This window comes from Ceratotherium simum, chromosome 23 (assembly GCF_057802395.1).
Source record: "Ceratotherium simum simum isolate JZ-2026a chromosome 23, ASM5780239v1, whole genome shotgun sequence".
Classification (NCBI taxonomy): domain Eukaryota; kingdom Metazoa; phylum Chordata; class Mammalia; order Perissodactyla; family Rhinocerotidae; genus Ceratotherium; species Ceratotherium simum.
The window spans coordinates 22,019,951-22,039,763 of NC_141922.1; the positions used below are offsets into that span (position 1 = coordinate 22,019,951).

General features: G+C 38.9%; 1 protein-coding gene across 1 annotated transcript in view; it reads right to left on the minus strand.

The window, feature by feature from the left end:
• COLEC10 (collectin subfamily member 10) overlaps positions 1-17,918 on the minus strand; it is a 38,104-nt gene extending 20,186 nt beyond the window's left edge. The window contains exon 1 of the mRNA XM_004431117.3: positions 17,771-17,918. Within this exon, the coding sequence (XP_004431174.1) occupies positions 17,771-17,918 (148 nt within the window). The remainder of the gene's footprint in view (positions 1-17,770) is intronic.
• Positions 17,919-19,813: the final 1,895 nt, after the last annotated feature.

Genomic DNA, 19,813 nt, shown 5'->3' on the forward strand with positions numbered 1-19,813 from the left:
AAAAAAACCCGCCATGACTGGAGTGTGGAAGAAGACAAATTTCCATTGGTCACTCACAGAAGACAGTTCTGGGAAGCTGGGATGATATATTGGGATGAAGCCCAGGGGTTCCACTCTTACATATCCTGGTTATATACAAGTCATAATTATATAGCTTTCCAGCTTTGTGAACTTAGGTGTGATATAAAGACTCAAAATCTCTGTTTCATCTATAATTGGAAATAACTCAAGTACCTACCTGTTTAGAGTCTTTCTAATTGAGGCCTGTTTTCTTAGTCTGAGATATATGGTACTTTGATTCATTTTAATAGCTTTGTGATGGAAATTGCAGGTAGAGGAAGAAATCAATAAAAAAGATCTGTCTTTTTCTAATTTTTTTTTTGTTTATTGTGGTAACATTGGTTTATAACATTGTATAAATTTCAGGTGTACATCATTATACTTCTATTTCTGCATGGATTACATCATGTTCTCATGTTCACCACCCAAATACTAATTACAATCCATCACCACACACACGTGCCTAATTATCCCTTTTGCCCTTCTCCCCTCCCCCTCACCCCCCCCGTAACCACCAATCCAATCTCTGTCTCTATGTGTTTGTTTGTTGTTGTTATTATCTACTACTTAATGAGTGAGATCACTTCCTTTATTTCTTGTCAAATGTATTGCCAGGGAATGTGTTACCTGTACTGCTCTTGCCCATTACGTGAAGGTGGGATTCTTCCCCTGTCTAAATGGACCTCTACCCTAGAACTGGCACCTATCACTTGGTTAATGGGAACCAACAGAAGAAGGTGGTCTATAATTTAAAACCAGGATCTGTGAGCATGGCTCACTGACCCCCAAAGGTAGCAGTAGGCGTACACTGTAGAGAGATTACAGACCCATGGTGACATTTCATCACAGCTCTCTTTCCTCCTTTGAGACACTGAGGGACAGTCTTCTTCATATTTCTTTTAATAAAAGCATAAAAAGTGAGCAAGCATGATTTCTTAGTGAGGAACGATTTGTAGACATTATGTTTGCCGTCTTCATTGCCATGAAGCAGCTTATCTGTGGACAAGGAAGACCCAGACCGTGGCCAACCTCGCTTAAGGACAATAAACAACAATATGCTTCTCATGAATAGAAAAAATATTTGCCTGGCAGTAGGGCAGGGGTCCTCTAAGAGATTTTCTTGAGATTCTTCTCTAGCATTGTCTCACCTAGTTATGATGAATGTGCAAGAAATAAGACTGTTTTTGTAAAACAATGAACACTTTTCCTAACACATTTAAAGCTTTCACAAAATATTGTTTATTCTGTTCCGACAGTAGGGATATGGTTACAAAAGAACCAAGTTCATCTTACTTCATAGGAAACTGCATACTTTTAAGGAGAAAAGCTGTCCAAGGGAGAATCTTATGAGGAAGATAGCAGCTCTTAACCAAGATGCAGTTTGCCAAGGGACTCAGCCTTCAGAACCACAGGTCTATTCAACTTGAATGAGTGACAAGACACTCATGCAAGTTCCCTCTGGAAGCTTGGTGCAATGGACAGAATGGGAGTTTTATAGTCTGCTAAGGGCTGAATTGTGTCCTCCCCGCCCCGCCCCCCCAATTCATATGTTGAAGCCCTACCCCCAGTACTTCAGAATGTAACTGTGTTTGGAGATAAGGCCTTTAAAGACGTGATTAAGTTAAATTGTGGCTGTTAGGGCAGTCCTAATCCAATCTGACTGGTGTCGTTATGAGAAAAAGAAATTTTGACACACAAAGGGACACAAGGAATGCAGCATACATCCCTGCAAAGGCCATGTGAGGACACAGTGAGAAGGCGTCCATCTGCAAGCCAAGGAGAGAGGTCTTAGCTAAGAGAGACCAAATCTGCCAGTTCCTGGACCTTGGACTTCCGGTCTCCAGAACTGTAAGACAATAAATCTATGCTGTTTAAGCCACTCAGTTTGTAGTATTTTGTTACGGTAGCCCTAGCAAACTAATTCACAGCCACAGAGACCTGGGCTCAAATTCTAAACCTCCACTTAATAGCTCTTTAATTTTATATTAAATAATTACCCTCTTTGCTTCAATTTCCTATCCTGAAAAATTGAGATAGTTACTTTTCTCATGGAGTTACTTGAAGATTACATGATATTATGGATGGCAAAGTTCTCAGAGGCGCCCCTTGCCTCACTGTACCCTCGTTGATACACTAAATATTGAGTGTGTGGTGGGCATCTAGTTGGGCATCTATTGCTTTCACCTACCTAATATCCTCTACTTGTGCTTTTTGTAATAGGCCCACAACTTTTCATAGGAAACTAAACTTGCTTATTCTCAATCCATGTGGTTTGAACCTTATCCACAGTAATTGGTTCAGTAATGGACCTGTGACCCAATAAGAGCCAATAAGTCTCAATTTGTAGATAAGTCTCCTCAATAGCTCAAGTAGTTATGACTTTCAAAAATGGAAAGTTGCCCTTTCTGCAGGGGTTGCAGAGAGGATAGACTATTATCGAAGTACCTGAATCTATTTTACCACCATGAAGGGAGAACCTTCTTAAAAATGAAATCATTGTAGAGGAAAGCAGAACCAAGGTGTGAAGACTGAGTCCTGAACACATCACACAAGCCTGCATATAGCTCGGCCTGAATCCCTCCCTGTTACATGAGTCTATAAATTCCCCTTCTCTCTGTTCGTTGGATTAACCACTCTGAGTTTGGTTTGTGTTTGATTTCTTTCACTTGCAAACACAAGTTTCCTTACTAACACAACTGCTAGACACTTATCAGAAGAATAAGAGCCTTCCTATGAGGAGATCGAAACCACAGGAGAGAATGGGCATGTAAGCATATAATTCCTGTGGTAAATGCTGGAGTAGCTGTAATGGGAGCACAAAGGAGGAAACAGCTGACTCCACCTGCCCACTCCTAAAACTCGTCCCTATTCTTTCTCAGGCAGAAGAAGTAAATGGGGTCTCTTGCCCTGGGCTCCACAAACATAAACTTATATCTCAAGGTAAGTACAAAAGAAAAAAAGCTAAAATACAAATTTGTCACTATATTAGGGCAGGCTGGTACTAAAATGTTCTCATCAATGAAAGTTTGTGTGGCTTTATATCTTCTGTCTGACTTCAAACACCATAGGTCCAGCTTATGTGTCACCTCCTCTACTCAGGAGTCTTCTCAGTACAGACTTTCCTGCCCCCATCTCCCTCTTCAACAGTCAGGATTAATCTCAATCTCTGAAGGGAACTCCCCTCGCACTTCACAGCATCCACCACATTGTGTCTTTGATGATGTAACAGGTGAGGGGTGATAGATTATATTCTTTGTATCCCTAGCACTTGGCACAGGGTCTGAGATGCAATAGGTTCTTTCTCAGCAAAGGTTTTCAAAACAAAAGAAATAACATCCTTCAAGACAAGTTAGATAAATGTGAGCTTAATGACAATATAGTCAAATAAATTAGTCATTGATTGAAATGTCACTCTCAATAATGGTTGATTAATGAATTGACTTCAGCGTGTTGGGAGGTCTGTGGTGATGGCTTATAACCTAGTAAGGCAACCCAGGCCAATACACAAATCTCTGTCTCCACTGCTCCCTCCACCCCATATTTTTGTTTCCTCTCCTGATTTACCCTTGTCTCCCAATATCACTGCCATGCTCTAGTCTCCCAAGCTCAGTACCCAAATCAGCTTTAACTGTTCCTCCTTCCTAACTTCCATCTTGATTCTTATTGTTTCTCACGTCCATCCTTTCTTTTTTCTCACATCACGACTGCCATTGTTGCACCTCTTCCTGTCCTCATCCTCTGACTTTTGTTCCTTGCAGATAATCTCTATTGGTCTTCATGGTGTTTTATTCACTGGTGATTCCAAGGGCCTAGAATAGTGTCTGTTCAATAAATAGTTGTTGAAATATTGGTTTCTTTGGGTCTGAATTTCACTTTTCCAAGCCATCTTGCAAACTAATCTTTATAAAATCACGTTTTCATTATAAAACTGTTTCAGCAGTTCCTCTATGTTTATATGCCAAGTCCAAACTAGTCTGTCTAGCATTTGGTCTTTCACAAACTGGCATCAATGGAACTTTCTGGCATCATTTTCTGAAATTGACCTGCATAACTTTCTATTCCTGTCCAACTTGTTTATCTGTTGTTCTTAAAATGTTTTTAAATTCATGCCTCCATTGAAAGGCACAAGCTTTTCTCTCCATTTGAAATTCATCTCCTCAAACTAAAAGACCAGAAGTCATAAAAGAAAAGAAAAGAACAGAAAAACATATATGACTATATGAGAAATTAAAAGTTTTCATATGATAAAAGATGCCACATAAATATATAAAGTTTATAAACAAATATATGATAGACAATGAAAACAAATACTAAGACATAAAGAATGATTAATATTCTTAGTATGCAAAGAGTTTTTGCAAATTGCTCTGCAAAAAGGACAATAAATGAAATAGAAAGATAATCTAAAAATATACACAATAGATGATAGATGGGAAATGTCCAGACTCACTATTAGAAAAACATATACATATATACATGTCTATATCATATTTTGCTATCAGATTTAGTGATAATTTAAAATGACTAATCACATCAGAAGATGCTATAGATACAGAAAGCACTCAGTCATTGCTTTTGGCAATGTAAATTGCCACAACATTTCTGGAAAATAATCTGTTAATAACGATTAAAATAGAAAATCCACACACTCTATTTTACCTTAGGAAACCTATTTTATGGGAATAATTGTAAGAAAAATATATATCTGAGAATGTTTCTCTGTAGTGGCAGAAACAAAAACCATAAAAAATCTGGAAGTTTATCATCATGGGACTGATGAAAATACAAGGAGGAATATTATGCAGCTACTAAAAATAAGGAGTTAGAGAAAGATCTCTGAATAAGGAGTGGGGTCCATGTTATATTGTGTAAAGAGTGTCTCTTGGAGAGTCATATGCATATGATCCCATTCAGAGAAAAAGAATAAATAAATAGAACAAATATAGAGAAAAGTGTTAATACCAAGCTATTAATGATGGTTACATGTGAGAAGTGGGACTGGAAAGGAAAGGGTTACAGTGAAAAAAGAGATCATTAACTTTTTCTTTATACATCTTTGTTTTGTACATATTTATACATGTTATGAGTTTCAACAAACATGACATTCTCTAGCAATTTAAAAAATAAACCATAAACAATATAAAGGAACTATGGACCTTCTCTCATTTTATAAATCCTACTCATGAGTCTAGTTTCAAATTAAATTCTAAATTCTCTGAATTTATTGATAGAATTATTTACTTGGTAATTCACCATCTGGTTCCTTGTTACTAATTTGTAACGGCTGCCTTGAAGTATTATTTAAAAATGCATTGTTAGGGGCCGGCCCTGTGGCTTAGCGGTTAAGTGCACGTGCTCCGCTACTGGCGGCTCGGGTTCGGATCCCGGGCGCACACTGACGCACCGCTTCTCCGGCCACGCGGAGGCCGTGTCCCACATACAGCAACTAGAAGGATGTGCAACTATGACATACAACTATCTACTGGGGCTTTGGGGGATAAAAAGGAGGAGGATTGGCAATAGATGTTAGCTCAGAGCCAGTCTTCCTCAGCAAAAAGAGGAGGATTAGCACGGATGTTAGCTCAGGGCTGATCTCCCTCACAAAAAAAAATGCATTGTTATTTAACTTTTTGTATTAATGTCAACTACTTAATTAGAGTGTAAATTCCTTGTGTTAAGGGCAGATATTCTACACTTTGTTCTCAAGAGCTGTTCAAAACTTCACAAATTGCTTGCTCATTCATTCCTTGAACAAATATTTATGGAGTTTCTACTAGATATCAAGTCCTGTGTTGGGTTCTGGGGATACAGCACAATCTCAGACAAGATATGACCTAAGTATAAAAGTTTGGTGGGAAGGAGGCATCAAACACAGTCTTATAAATGTCATGAGTATTACAAAAGGGAAATAGCTGTGTGTTTTGTTGGTGTCTAACAAGGTGAGCCTTTGAAAAAATCAATGATGTAAGGGTAGGGAGATTTGGCTTTTACTCATCTATACCTCTCTCTCCTCAGATGACAAGATAACATATCAAATGAGGAAATAAAATGGAATATTAATATGCTAAACAAATGCAAGGAAATACAATATGAAAGGAGATATATTGTGATTAATTTATGTAATAATAATATCAATGTCAATAATGACAACAGCTAGTATTTATCAGGTGCTTACTGTGGCCCAAGCCAGGTTGTTGACATGCATGATGATGATGTCAATCAATCCCTTTATTGTGCCTCATCAATTCCAGGGACCCATAAACTTCATTCCCTCTTCAGCTCGGTCCTGTGTGTCGTAGCAAAATGTGAGGATTTCAAGAATCCTACAATCTTTCCTACTTGAATTACAAAGCACCTACTCTTTGTTTTCAGGCTTATTTAGTTTAAAAAGAATTACTACGTGGAACCTGCAAGTCTTTTGCAGTCCTTGCATGTCTGAATAACAGGGAGGGGAAAAAAAACTAACATTGTACTTAATGAAAAATACAACATTAAGGTTTGTTGGGCAGGTTTTCTTCTGCCTGCACATATCATTCATTATTAAAATGCATTCACAGCCAAGTCAGCAGAAACAAATGAATCCCACCCATCCAGGACTAAGTGGTGTGCTTCTGCAGTACAACGCAGTGGTGAAGAGCAGGGGATCTGGGATCTGAGTGCTTAGTTCAAGTCCTGGTTCCATCACTCACTGGCTTTTAGACTTTAGCAACCCACTTCAATTTTTAAGCCTCAGTTTCCTCGTTAGTAAATCAGAATAGTGAAATATCTCCCCCACAGTGTTGAGAGAAGTAAATGTGATAATGCACACAAAGGGCTGAACGGAGCCTGGAATGCAGTGAGTGCTCAGGAAATATTACATTATGGCAATATCATCCAACAGGCCACCTAGAATTTCTAGCCACTAGGAATTAAAGGGATACAAAGAAGAGGCCGAGAGGAAGCAATGCCTCTTTTAGCCCATACCTTAGCTGTGCAGATTTGCAACTCCCTGGCTGATGTGTAGTTTTGCTTCCAGAGATTTGTGCTTCTGGCATTGAAACATTTACAGCACTCTATAGAGGTAATATACAATATTGTGTCTAAAATTCCTTTCAGTACAAAGTGGGGCAGAAACAAATTTAAAGAAAAAGAGTAGTATTGTTATTAAACGTAAGTAATAATTGTGCTATTATATATACCAACATCCCAATCCATGGATATCCCAACTATTTGAAAGAATGGCCGTGTCCTCCCTGATGACTATTTCTGAAGGAGACAAAATATAAAAACTATGAGTCAAGACTAAAGGTCATGTGAATAGCTTCCATAGAGAAGAAATGCCTAAGAGATATTTATGATATCTATTTTCAACTACCTACTGGATTTTTCCATCTAGATATCCACGGGCAGCTCAAACAGTTTAGAACTCATTATAATCTGCCAATTTTGCTTCTGAAATATATCTCTAATACACCCCTTTCTCCCTATCCCAACAGCTCTAATTCACCTCTTGTTTTTTAATTCATATCCCACCATGAGCTTCTCACATCTTTCAGTCTATCTTCAACTCTGCCAAGAGATTTATCTGCCTGAAAAACAAATCTAAGTATGTCATTCTCCTACTCAAAAACTTTCATTGGCTCCTCTGGTTTAAACTATCATTTGGCTGGTCGGACCTGATATAGTCTCCCAACTTCTACAAAATATCTATGAAAACTGAAAAAAATAAAATAAAATAAAAGAAGAAAAAAGAAAACTCACGGTACAATGAAAATTAGGTTAACAAAGCTAATTGGTTTCTATTTACATTGAAGCCATTAGAGCTAGAATAGGGAAAATAATTCTGTGCTCCACCTTATTAAAAGATCAATCCTATTTACCTAAAAGAAGGTAGAATAACACTTACTTCCTGCTCCATTGGACACTCCTGCTCCACGACTAGGTATCTACTGACGAGAAAATTGAGTCAATAACTTTGTTGCATTAGGGATGCTTTTTGACTGGTAGAGTATGGTGCCCTAACCTCCCACCCCACCCATATTTCTAACTCCAGAAAGTAAGACAGGACGGGATGTAGGAGAATAGGTGGTGGAATGATGCATTTTAGGAGATTCAGTTCCCACCAGTAAAGCCTTGTAGGCAGGTGCAGGAACACCTGGGCAGCAGTGAATGCTGGGCATTTTAATTTTACATACACTCATCTGTTCAGAGTTAAAATGTTAGAGAATCTGGAAGAGGGATCAGGAGCAAGTTCCACATTAGTATGGTTGGGCCACATTAAAATAATACCAACATGGTATTGCCTCCCTTGATCATGAGGAAATAGATAGATAGATAGATAGATAGATAGATAGATAGATAGATAGATAGAGGTTAATCAAAATTCTGAGCCTACTTTAATTTGAAAATAAAATATCACCTTCAGGGTACTCTAATCTAGGGAAGCGGGTCATATCCATTGCTTTTGTATGCCCTATGTGAGCTTTATTTCAGTGTATCTGGTCTGTGTCTATGGTCTAGTACTGGCTTTGCCCCAAAATCATTGGTGGCATTGTCCAGCCTTGCTCTTCAAGCACTAGGGTGAAACTGGTAAATCAGGTCCAGAGACCCTCCTTTGTGGTATATCAAAGGACTTTCATTTTGGGGGCTTTCATTTTCGTCTGGAGCATATTGTCACATTTGCTGCCTCACTCCACCTCCCAACTTCCCATTAGACATAGGGGCCTCCTCCTTTTGGTTGTCCTGTCACTTGGTCACTCAGCATGTAGTCTGACGAGAGAGAAATGACTTTGTCATAGCTTTTGGCTCTGAATGTCAAAATCATTTTCTAGATATTTGTTCATCTCAGGCCAGGCAGAACAACACCATTTAAACTATTTTTGAGTGCACCCAACACTGTAACATCTTGCACACACACTCATCCCTGGGTGATGTCAAATAAATGACCCTCAGAAGGGTCACATGCAAGAGTAGGGGGCTTTAGTTCCTTTCTCTTTAAATAGGGATAATGGGGGCTGGCCCAGTGGCTTAGTGGCTAAGTGCTCGCTCTCCGCTACTGGCAGCCTGGGTTCGAATCCTGGGCGCACACCGAAGCACCACTTCTCCGGCCATGCTGTGGCCACGTCCCACATACAGCAACTAGAAGGATGTGCAACTATGACGTACAACTATCTACTGGGGCTTTGGGGAAAAAAAGGAGGAGGATTGGCAACAGATGTTAACTCAGAGCCAGTCTTCCTCAGCAAAAAGAGGAGGATTAGCATGGATGTTAGCTCAGGGCTGATCTTCCTCACCAAAAAACAAATAAATAAAAAAAAATAAATAAATAGGGATAATGATTCCTATAGTATGTTAGTGGAGTTAAAGTGAAATAATGGATAAACCCTTTGTAAATTCTAAATACTCATATTCATGTAATTTCTGTAACAGATACAAGTATTGCCCAGTGGTCACAAGAGACCTGAAATCATATTTTCAAATCAAGAACAATCACAATAAATAATTTGAAAACAATTAAATTATTTAGATGCTACTTCTCCTGAGTCTCTGAGTGTCAGATTTTTACGGCATATATTTATAATTCTTTAATAAAAGAACAGAGAAAGCTATAAAATATTATTTAAAGAATTTTGTAAAATTATAGAATATTGCAGATCAACTATGTGATGCAAAAACCAGACAGATTGGTTATGGGTTGGAATATCCTGAAAAGATGTGGAAAGGCCAAATAAAACCATTTCTAACAGAATTAGATAGTTTCCAGAAGTAGAATTTTATAAACACAAATAAAAAGAGTGAAAAACGTAAGTTGAGTCTGGCCTACACATACAGTCAACGACCTAAGGCCAACACAACTGCCTGCCTGGGGCACAGACAGTAGCTGAAGGAAAATATTCCTTAAAGGAAGGAAAAAAGAACAAAAAACAAGAAAAACATTCTCATTCTCCCTTGGGTTTGCTAAATCAACAATGTTCTAATATTTAAAGAGTCCTTGACAAAGTGTCAAGGACGGTACTAAGTGCTTTATGAGGCCTAACTCATTTCTCCTCCCTGTAACCCTATGAAGTAGTCACATTGGTATCAACCCATGTTACTGATAAGAAAGTTGAGGCTTGGTTTTGTGTGTCTTAGCTCATTTAATCCTATTTCATCCCTTGGGGTATTTACATTGTTATGATTCCTATTTAATTGATAAGGAACACCAGGCTCAGTTGGAGATCTACAGAAAGAAGGCATCATTAGTGAAGGTAAAGGGAGGGCTCAAGTTTGTGAGCTATTGACGAATAGAAGTTGACTTTGCCGTGGGACTAAAGTAGGCAGGAGATTGCAGCAAGGAGCAGAAGGTGGTGGCATTTCCCGGTGGATTTCTATTTGTAGAGCCAACTTTACAATCTATGAGCCTTTCTTTAGAGATGTGGGGAGAGAGGAAGCCTATGGTGACTAGAAATAGCAATGGAAGCCAATGAAAAAAATGATGATAGCTAAGCCATAAGCTAACCTTGTTTTAATTTTCAAATTAAGCATTTGAGATGGGCGATAGCATTACCTCCATTTTAAAAATGAGGACATTGAGGCTTAAGATCACATAAGTAGGTAAGTGGCAGAGCACAAATTGAAAACCATATATTCTGTCTCCAAAGCCCGTGATCTTTACCAACATGCAAGTCCCTATTACTACAGTCCCTAGGAACAATTGATACATCGCAAATTATTATGTAAGAGAATTGGGGAGAGAAATGGCATGGGTAAAGCATACATCCTTATTAAAATGAAACAAACAAATGTATTTTTTCTGTCATTATCATTCAGTATCTCCTGATTCATCTTTGCCCACACTTTGATTGACTGGAGTTTTATTCTTCCCTCTTGACCTAACCTTGATATGTTTTCTTGGCACCTACCCAGAGGGAAAAGGAGAGGGAAAAATGGTTCAGAGCACCCACACACTGGAATATAAAGTTATAAAAAGACAAGCCATTTAAAATTTTGGTCTGTCCTTATGCATAAAATACATATTAAAACTCTTAATGAAAGAATCCAGTGAATTAATACAATTAATATAAAGGATTTGGGAAAATACCTACTTGCTTAACCTCTCTGATAAAGTCACCAGAAAGAAATCAGCAGCTTAATTTAGATCAAGGTGACCGAGCTAAAACAATTCTGTACCATGTTTATACATTGACCTCACAGAACTCCTTTTCTAATGTTAATCTATAAAATTGAAGGAAGGATCATTTCATGCTTAATGAGAATGATAAAACGTGAGGACAATAATATAACATGGCAGAATGGAACAACGACTGGCCTGAGAATCTGGAATATGAGTTCTAGTTCTGGCCCTGACACCAATTAGCAGCTGTGTGACCTAGAACAAGTTATTTTACCTCTCTGGGCTTCAGTTTTCACAAATGTAAAAATAGCTGGGGTTAAACTAAATTATCTCTGAGAATTACTTTATAGTTGGTGAGACTTCCAATTTGGCTGTGAAAGTGATCCAGATATTCCTGGACATATCTGGCTATTTGTTTGGGGAAGTCACATGAAGGACTGTTTGCACTGGAGGCTGAGAAGACTCCTCGGAAATAACTCAAGTTGTGCCAATTGCTAGGATCCAGAGCCACGTTCAGTAAAATAGTGGGTGGCCAGATAGAAGTCCATGCCCTGGAGGCTAAGGGGTTTGCTGAGAAAGAAATTATCCCAGAAATAGAGGGAGCTCTACAAGGCTTTCCTCATGGCAAAGCCATGCACACCTCGTGTTTTCTGGCGCTCAGATGTGTGCCCTGGTTCACTCGTGCATGAGTTCCATAGGGACCAATGGGAGCCTTAAGCCAAAACTGATGTAGCTATTTCATTCAGCCCCATAAAGTCCTGTGGTACGGTCAACACTGCTTAGAGGCCCTCTGGCTGATTAGAGGGTTTAGCAGGCTGATTGGAGCATGCAGCACAACTAGAACTCAACTGAGTTCCAACCTGCCACCTTCCAGCTGTGTGGCCTCAGGCTACTGACTTAATAGTTCTGAATCTCAGTTTCTTCACCTGTCAAATGAGAATTGTAACATTTTCTTGCTCCAAGTCTATTGAGGTAATTAAATTAAAAATGGCTATAGAGAATTTACACAGCGTCTGGAGAATGGCAACTATTCAACCTTTGTTAGTATTACTGCTCCCGCGAGCATGATTGAGGTTGTCATTACAGTCATGCTGAAGAGGAGAGCCTTTCCCAGCCCCATGAGTTCTCATCACAGGCCCCTGTGTGGAGGAGTCACGATGGTTGCTTGTAGGAACTGCAGTGCCCTCATAAGCAGTAGAAAGCCTTCCTCACTGAGTGAAGTGGCAACGAGTTAGTGGCCGGGGTAGGCTGAGACAGGGGCATCAGGGAAGAAGTGGCGCTGTTGTACTTGCAGAAAATCAGTGGCCACTGGTAGAGAAGTTCTTGGATCATTGAAGACCTGGTGCAATGACGGTGGCCCCCAGGAGCGGTCCTTTCTTGGAGGCATGGACGACCCTTTTTGGAAACTAGAGGCCATACTTGGAAAGGAATTTCAGGGAACTGTTGGGGATCTTGGAAAATTTGGGTTTTTATTTAATCAAAAATATTTATTGAGCACCCACTGTGTGTCAGGGACTCTCATAGGCAGTAGGAAAACACGCTCAGGAAGATGGACAGGGTCTCTGCTTTCATGAAGCCAGCATTCTAGAACTGACTGTAAGTATATAAATACACAAGAGATTTCCATTTGGTAGTAAGTCTGTGAAAACAATAAAATATCTTGGGAACTATGACAGAGAGTGGGGTGGTCAGGCAGGGCCTCACTACGCAAATGGCATTTGAGCTAAAACCTGAATGAGGAGAAGGAACAATCCTTGGGAAGATCTGGGGTAAGGTTGGGCCACACAGAGGGAACATCAAGTGCAAAGATCCTGGGTCGGGAATGAGAGACAAAGCAAGGATGCCTGAAGCAAACTTTAAGTGGAAAAGCAGTTTGACATGGGAGAAGTAGGGAAAAGGTAGACAGATTGCAAAGGACCTCTTAGGCCACACCTACAACAACGGTATTGAAAGAAAACGCTCCTAAACTGAAAAGCTAGCAGAAGCCAAAATTAGCAATAGGGTGCAATATCATTAATTTCCAAACAAACTAATGAAGTCAAGGAGTTAATTACTAAAGAGGAGGCACGTCATCACTTTCAGCATATTTTAGTATCCAGTACAATGTTGGGCTGTGAAGTTGCATCAACTCTATGTTCTTAGGCATTTTCTGATCCATTTCTGATCAAAAAGAAGTCAGTGGACTGTATTTTCAAACCTGATTGTAATAGAAACCAGTGGATGTCATGGAACAACACTGGACCCGGAAGCAGAGGGCCGGGGTAAAGTTCAAATTGCAAGACTATACTGTAGCTACGTATCTGTGTGAAAGACCTTGGGGCCTTCACTTGGCTTCATTGAGATTGTCTCCTTATCTTTAAGTTTAAAGTAATTGCTACTGCATACGCCAATTGTGAAAATTAGATAAGACAGTGTATTTGAAAGTTTCTTGGAAACTGTGAAATGTCGTCCAAATATTTCTTGTTGAATTTCTTGTTCTTTTTAACATTTCTTGTTAAAATTTCTCGTCATTGCTGTTTTCAAGTAAAACCACTAGAGGTCAGAATTTTACATAAATTGTTTAAAGAAATCACCAAATTGGGAAAAAAAGCATTTTCTCACTAAGCAGCGTAAAATAATAAATTTAAGGCATAGAAAGAAAAATAAAGATGATTTTAGCAAAGGTTTTTTTTTTTTTTTTTCGTAAGGAAGACTAGCCCTGAGCTAACATCTGTTGCCAATCCTCCTCTTTTTGCTGAGGAAGATTGGCCCTGGGCTAACATCCATGCCCATCTTCCTCTACTTTATATGTGGGACGCCTGCCACAGCATGGCTTGACAAGTGGTGCTTAGGTCTGTGCCTGGGATCCAAACCTGCGAACCCCAGGCTGCCGAAGCAGAGTTTGCGAACTTTGCCACTACACCACCGGTTTGCCCCTTAACAAAGATGTTTTGATAACTGGAGCAATGCTTTTTCCCAAAATTGTTACTCAACAGACTCAGATAGGGAAGGGAAGGAAGATAAATAGAATTTGTTGTGTCTATTTATGATGTCTAAATACCTTAAAGTTTACATTGATTATCTTATATTATTCTTAAAACAGGTCTATGATGAGGCTCATTTTTCAAATAAAGAAACTGAAGCATGAATAGATGTAATAACATACCGAAAATCAAACAGTTTAAATCTGATGTCTTTCCACTGTGATGCTTGGGAAATAATACAGTTAAAAAAATGGTGTCTCAGGGGGCCAGCCTGGTGGTGTAGTGGTTAAGTTTGCATGCTCCGCTTCAGTGGCCCAGGGTTCACATGTTTGGATCCCAGGTGCGGACCTATGCACTGCTTATCAAGCCATGCTGTGGCAGGCATCCCACATAGGAAGTAGAGGAAGATGGGCATGGGTGTTAGCCCAGGGCCAATCTTCCTCAGCAAAAAGAGGAGGATGTGCAACAGATGTTAGCTCAGGGCTAATCTTCCTCACCAAAAAAAACCCAAAAAATGTGTCTCTATATTGGACAATATATTATATGACAGGTTAACATTACTGGTTTTCCACCCGCAACTCTAAATAATGCATTTAGTTCCCAGTCTCCCAAATGAATTTAGGGAAAACTTCTTTTATTGTCTGTTTCTCAAAGTATCTAGAAGTTTCTGAGCACAGTACTGATAAATATGGTATTGAGAGGAGTAGCCATGGAGAAAAACATAGACCAGCTTGCTCTTAGGAAAAATATATTGAACAGAAGCAATAACCTAGTCTTTTAAAATGTTCGCTTAGCTATCAAGCTTTTTAAAATTTTTTTCATTTTGTAGAGATAAATATACAAATCTGCCTTGTTCATGGGTGGGAAGGGGCTGTCATCATGTTCATGAAGAAATGAAGTAGGGTAAATGACAGTTTATATCTTGAGACAAGACAAAAAACTATGTCTTATTTTTCGTTGTATCCACATCTAGCATAATGCCTGGAGCAGAGGAAGGGCAGTAATGAATATGCTCATGTCGTTCCATGTGCATGTAGAGGCAATTTGCAAAGAAAAAAACGAGTTAACTGGGCCTTGACCCCAAGAGTTTGCAATCTACTACTCAGCCTGAAATGTAAATACAAGTTCTAGGACGAGTTCTTCCTTAATCTGAAACCTGTAGCATCCAACATGATGTTGGGCACTTAGTAGCATTTGGTATGTGGGGGGCCACCTCAAAATATGTCTCTTTACCTTGATTATTTACTCTGAAAGAAACTTTGACCCCCCCCCCCCACCACCACTAACTGCCTAAAAGGATTTAAGATAGAAGGCCTGTCCACAGGACAGGCCATCACCATAGATAACTCTGGGTATGGATAGACTGGGAAGGTCCTTGCCAAGGCCATTCTTATCAAAGCTCTGAAAACCAAGTAAAAGTAGAAGATATCCTTTGTAAGAGACATTTACATTTATATGAGAAATCTCCATTTGTAAAAGTGTCTCCTTCTCTGTATCAGGAAGAAGGGGGGATGACCTTATCTCTTGAAACTCTTATCAATGTGGAAGGCAAGGACTTAAATCTGCATACTCTTGTTTACTGTGCTTTTCTGGTAATCTCCCAGAGCTGACTCCCCTGACCCCCAACATCCTCCTTTGTCTTTAGCTGAAGATAGTATTTAAGGTGAGAACCCCCGCTATTTTGTTGAGTTACCCAGTTCCCTGGGTTTCTCCCATGTATATATGTTATAAAGCTCTGTTTGATTTTCTCCCATTACTCTGTCTCATGTCAATTTAATTCGTATCCCAGCCAGAAGGACCCAGAGTGGGTAGAGGATAATCTTCCTCCCCTATAGTATATTTCAGAAATGTGGAATCTTTTTAATAAGAAGGTAACTTGGAATCCATTTGATGCAAAGTCCCCAGGGTCTGGGGGAAGAAGAAGAAATCACTTCAGGTCCATAACAGACTTAGTTCTGGAACCCAGGATTCTAGAGGGACCCTTCCTAAGTTTCTCTTCCCCAGGAGCACTCACTTCATTCTGTCACATTTCTGGCTTGTAACCATCTCATAATTTCTACACAGTCTCATGAAGAGAGTTAAAGAGGTTTCCATTCTTTGAAATCTTAACAGGGTTTCTAACAGTAAGGTAGAAGTTTTGTGTTAAGTAAAGAAATGAGAGAAAGAAGACTCATGGTGGATACTCTGCTGGTATCTAACAAATGTTAATTGCCTTCTGTTCTCTCTCCTAAATTATTTCTCTCTCCATTGTTCATGACATAAGTATATATTGTTTAATGCATTTCTTGTTACTAAAATATTGCTTAGCTCTTAATAGGTACTCAATATACATTGGCTGAATGGAAATAAGTAGAATTGTTGAATTGGAATGCATTATATTTTGGACATTATTTTAATCATCTTTGTCCATTCTGCTTCCAGTTTGAAAGTTGCAGTTTCTTTGCAAGGAAAATTGTTTGACAGTGCTATTCTCAAATGGGTAAATGGGTTCTCCCACTTTCAGAGACAAGGAAAACTTTAATTTTCAGCATTTTCCGTGACACCTCAGGAAAAATACGAAGTTTCCTATACTCTACGGAAAGTCCAGTAATGGTTTTAAGTAAATACTTTTATTTCTAACCAAAACTTTCTTTTCTGAACATTTGCCCTCACATTATTCATTCATTCACCCAAGAAATTATTTGGAAGCCCCAAGGTCTTATTGTTCCTCCTTGCATTTATTTTATGGTATCAAAGGTTAAAACTTAGATTGCAATCTTAGGAGGAAATTAATTCACTGATTAAGAAAAATGCACTTTAAGCAATATACATTTAAATAACTGACAAGCATAGGGCAATGTATTTCTGTTTTTTTTTTTTTTAAAGACCCTTTCTTTTTACTTAAAATTTTAAGCAGCTGCAATTCTTTGACCCTATAGCCTAGAGAAATAGCATGAATTACTAATGAGGGAGCACCAATTTTCATTGCAGTGACCACTTTCAGAACAAAAGTGTCAGAGCTGAAACCAGGAAAACAGCAGCATTTTTTATCAACCAGTTGCTTGAAGCACATTTAGACCTTGGCTCTACTTGAAAAAATTTTGCAATATTCTATCATCCTTCAGCTGAAGGCACTTGGCCCCAAAGACTCCACTTTCAAATAAAGAAATGTTCATTTAAAAAATACCTCAATCTTTGACAAAAAGTTTTTACTTCATTGGAACCCAGGAGCCCATTAATTTATGACATATACAAAAGATTTAATTTTTACTTAATGAGCTTTTGCCTAGTAGCTTTACCAGAATCAGTATGAGAAAAGAGTTGGAATAAAAACAGCACAAGAATGGAAATGCTCTAAAGGAAAGAATTCTTGAAGTCTAATGTCTTGCTTGTGTATCTTCACTTGGAACAGCATGGAAGAGGGGATTTCCCCCTTCCCTGGCGGAGTTCTATCGCATCCCTGCCCTGGGGTTTCACCCCCTCCCAGTATTCTCTTACCTAACATCAAGAGAGATTTTAAAATAAGTAACAGGCCATTGATTTTCCAAAATAGAAGGAAAGTGGGAGGATGCTAGGGAGGAGGGAAGAGAAAGTCACTGAGAGCTAGAGTGGGGTTGAAAGATGAGGGAAGAGAGCCTATTTATTATGCATGAAAATTTTGTTTTTCTCTCCTCACCTTTGGGTCCTGGTGAAATTGTGTGAGTGGCACAGACTTCAGCGGTAGGATGACTATCGATGTCCAGACCCAGACTCTGAATTTGCAAAAGAAAGAGCACCAGGAGGATGAACTGGTTTTTTCGAAGTGGGGCTCTAAAGCCCCCCATTGCTGTGGTTCTTCAAAAGACGGTTGCCCAGAAGTGCCAAATAAACAGCTTTATTTTAAATAAAACCTTCTGCTTTGGGGAAGAAAGTGAGGTCTCTGGAGCACACATTCCAAAAAGGGCTGCAAAGACAAGAAGGAAGCATGTCATAGGTTGTTTATTTTTTCAGCATTCCAAATGGACCATACATTATCCAGACTGTTTAGTTTCAAGTGACAACAGTTTATTGAAACTTATCTCAGAACTAAACACTCAAGTGTGCAGGTCAGTAGAAACATCCCACAGAACGGAGAGGAGAGAGATGCCTTCTGCTCAGTACATGAGCTGATGATTTAATACCCTATATTGCATTTAAACGGTGGGTTCCAGAAAGATTGAACCAGAGATTTCTCAAATTACCTACATGCTATGTAAGCACTATGCATGGCTTTGAGCTTTTTCATAAGGAAATATTCATTACCTGTTTGTGGCAGGTGAACAGTAAATCTCTCACTACTCTCCATGACCTTATTTCCTTCCCTTGCTACAAATAATTGTTTTGGGATTAAACCCAAAAGGAAAGAACACCAGCTTTTCCGCAAAGCAATTTGGCAGTAAGTATCAAGAATATTTAAAAATGTTTATAGCCTTTAGCCTGGTAATGGCTCTTCTGGTGCACTATGTAAGGAACTATTCTGAAATGTGGACAAGGCTTTATTTGAAAAGATGTGGCAAAAAGGCGAAGGGGTATCAGTTAACTAACAATCTGTCAATGGTTGGTAAGTCATAAAAGTACAAATGTATAAGAGAGTATGACATGACAATTTTAGTAAAATGACATTTGTAGCAAGTTTTTGATAAAGTGGGGGGAAAAGCATGTGGTATTATGTTTATTAAAAAGAAGGACATATATAGATATAGATAATGTAGCTACAGCTATAGACATATGTACAAGGATAGAAATAGAGGTCTCTTTCTCTCTTTCTACACTCATCTATCTATCTATCCAGCTACCCGTTCATCCATCCATCTATCTTATGCTTACCTATCTGTTCCATCAACCCATGACCTGTATGAGTAGCCTAGGCTTAGTAAGATACTGAAAAACTAGAACCAGGATCACATATAGCAGGGAGATGCCTTATCTTCTCCATTCTTAAAAAGGCATATTAACTAACTGTTGGGCCAGAAGGAGTTTTAGATCTACTTTCCTTGAAATTGGAAAAGAAGGACCTTACAGATCCTAATAAGGACTAATAAAGAATTGTTCATAAGAGATGTCATTACAAGGAATGGTCAATCTAAGAAATACAGATGTATTTGTTCCCTAGGGCTGCTATAACAAAGTACCACAAACTGAGTGGCCTAAACAACAAAAATTTATTGTCTCACAGCTCTGGAGGCTAGAAGTCTGGCAGGGCCATGCTTCTTCTGAAGGTGCTAGGAAAGAATCTGTTGCAGGCCTCTCTCATAGCTTCTGGTAATTCTTTGACTTGTGACGACATAACTCCAATCTCTACATGGAGTTCCCCCTGTATGTGTGTCTCTGTGTCCAAATTTTTCCCTTTTTATAAGCATACCTGTCATATTGGATTTGGGCCCACTCTAATGACCTTGTTTTAACTTGATTATCTTTGTAACTTGATTACATCTATGGACCCTATCTCCAAATATAGTTACATTATAAGATATTGGCAGTTAGGTCTTGAACATATGAATTTTTTTGGCTGGGGAGACACAATTCAACCCATAACAATAGGCTTATAGTATAACTGAATTGATCTTTTCATAAGCAATACAGGGAGAGAGAGGAAAAGGAATTGTCATTGATTGAATAGTCATTATGTGCAAGGGTAAGGTTGGTCTCTTAATTTTAGTTTATCTTATTTAAGCCTTAATATAGCCCAGTGGAATAGATA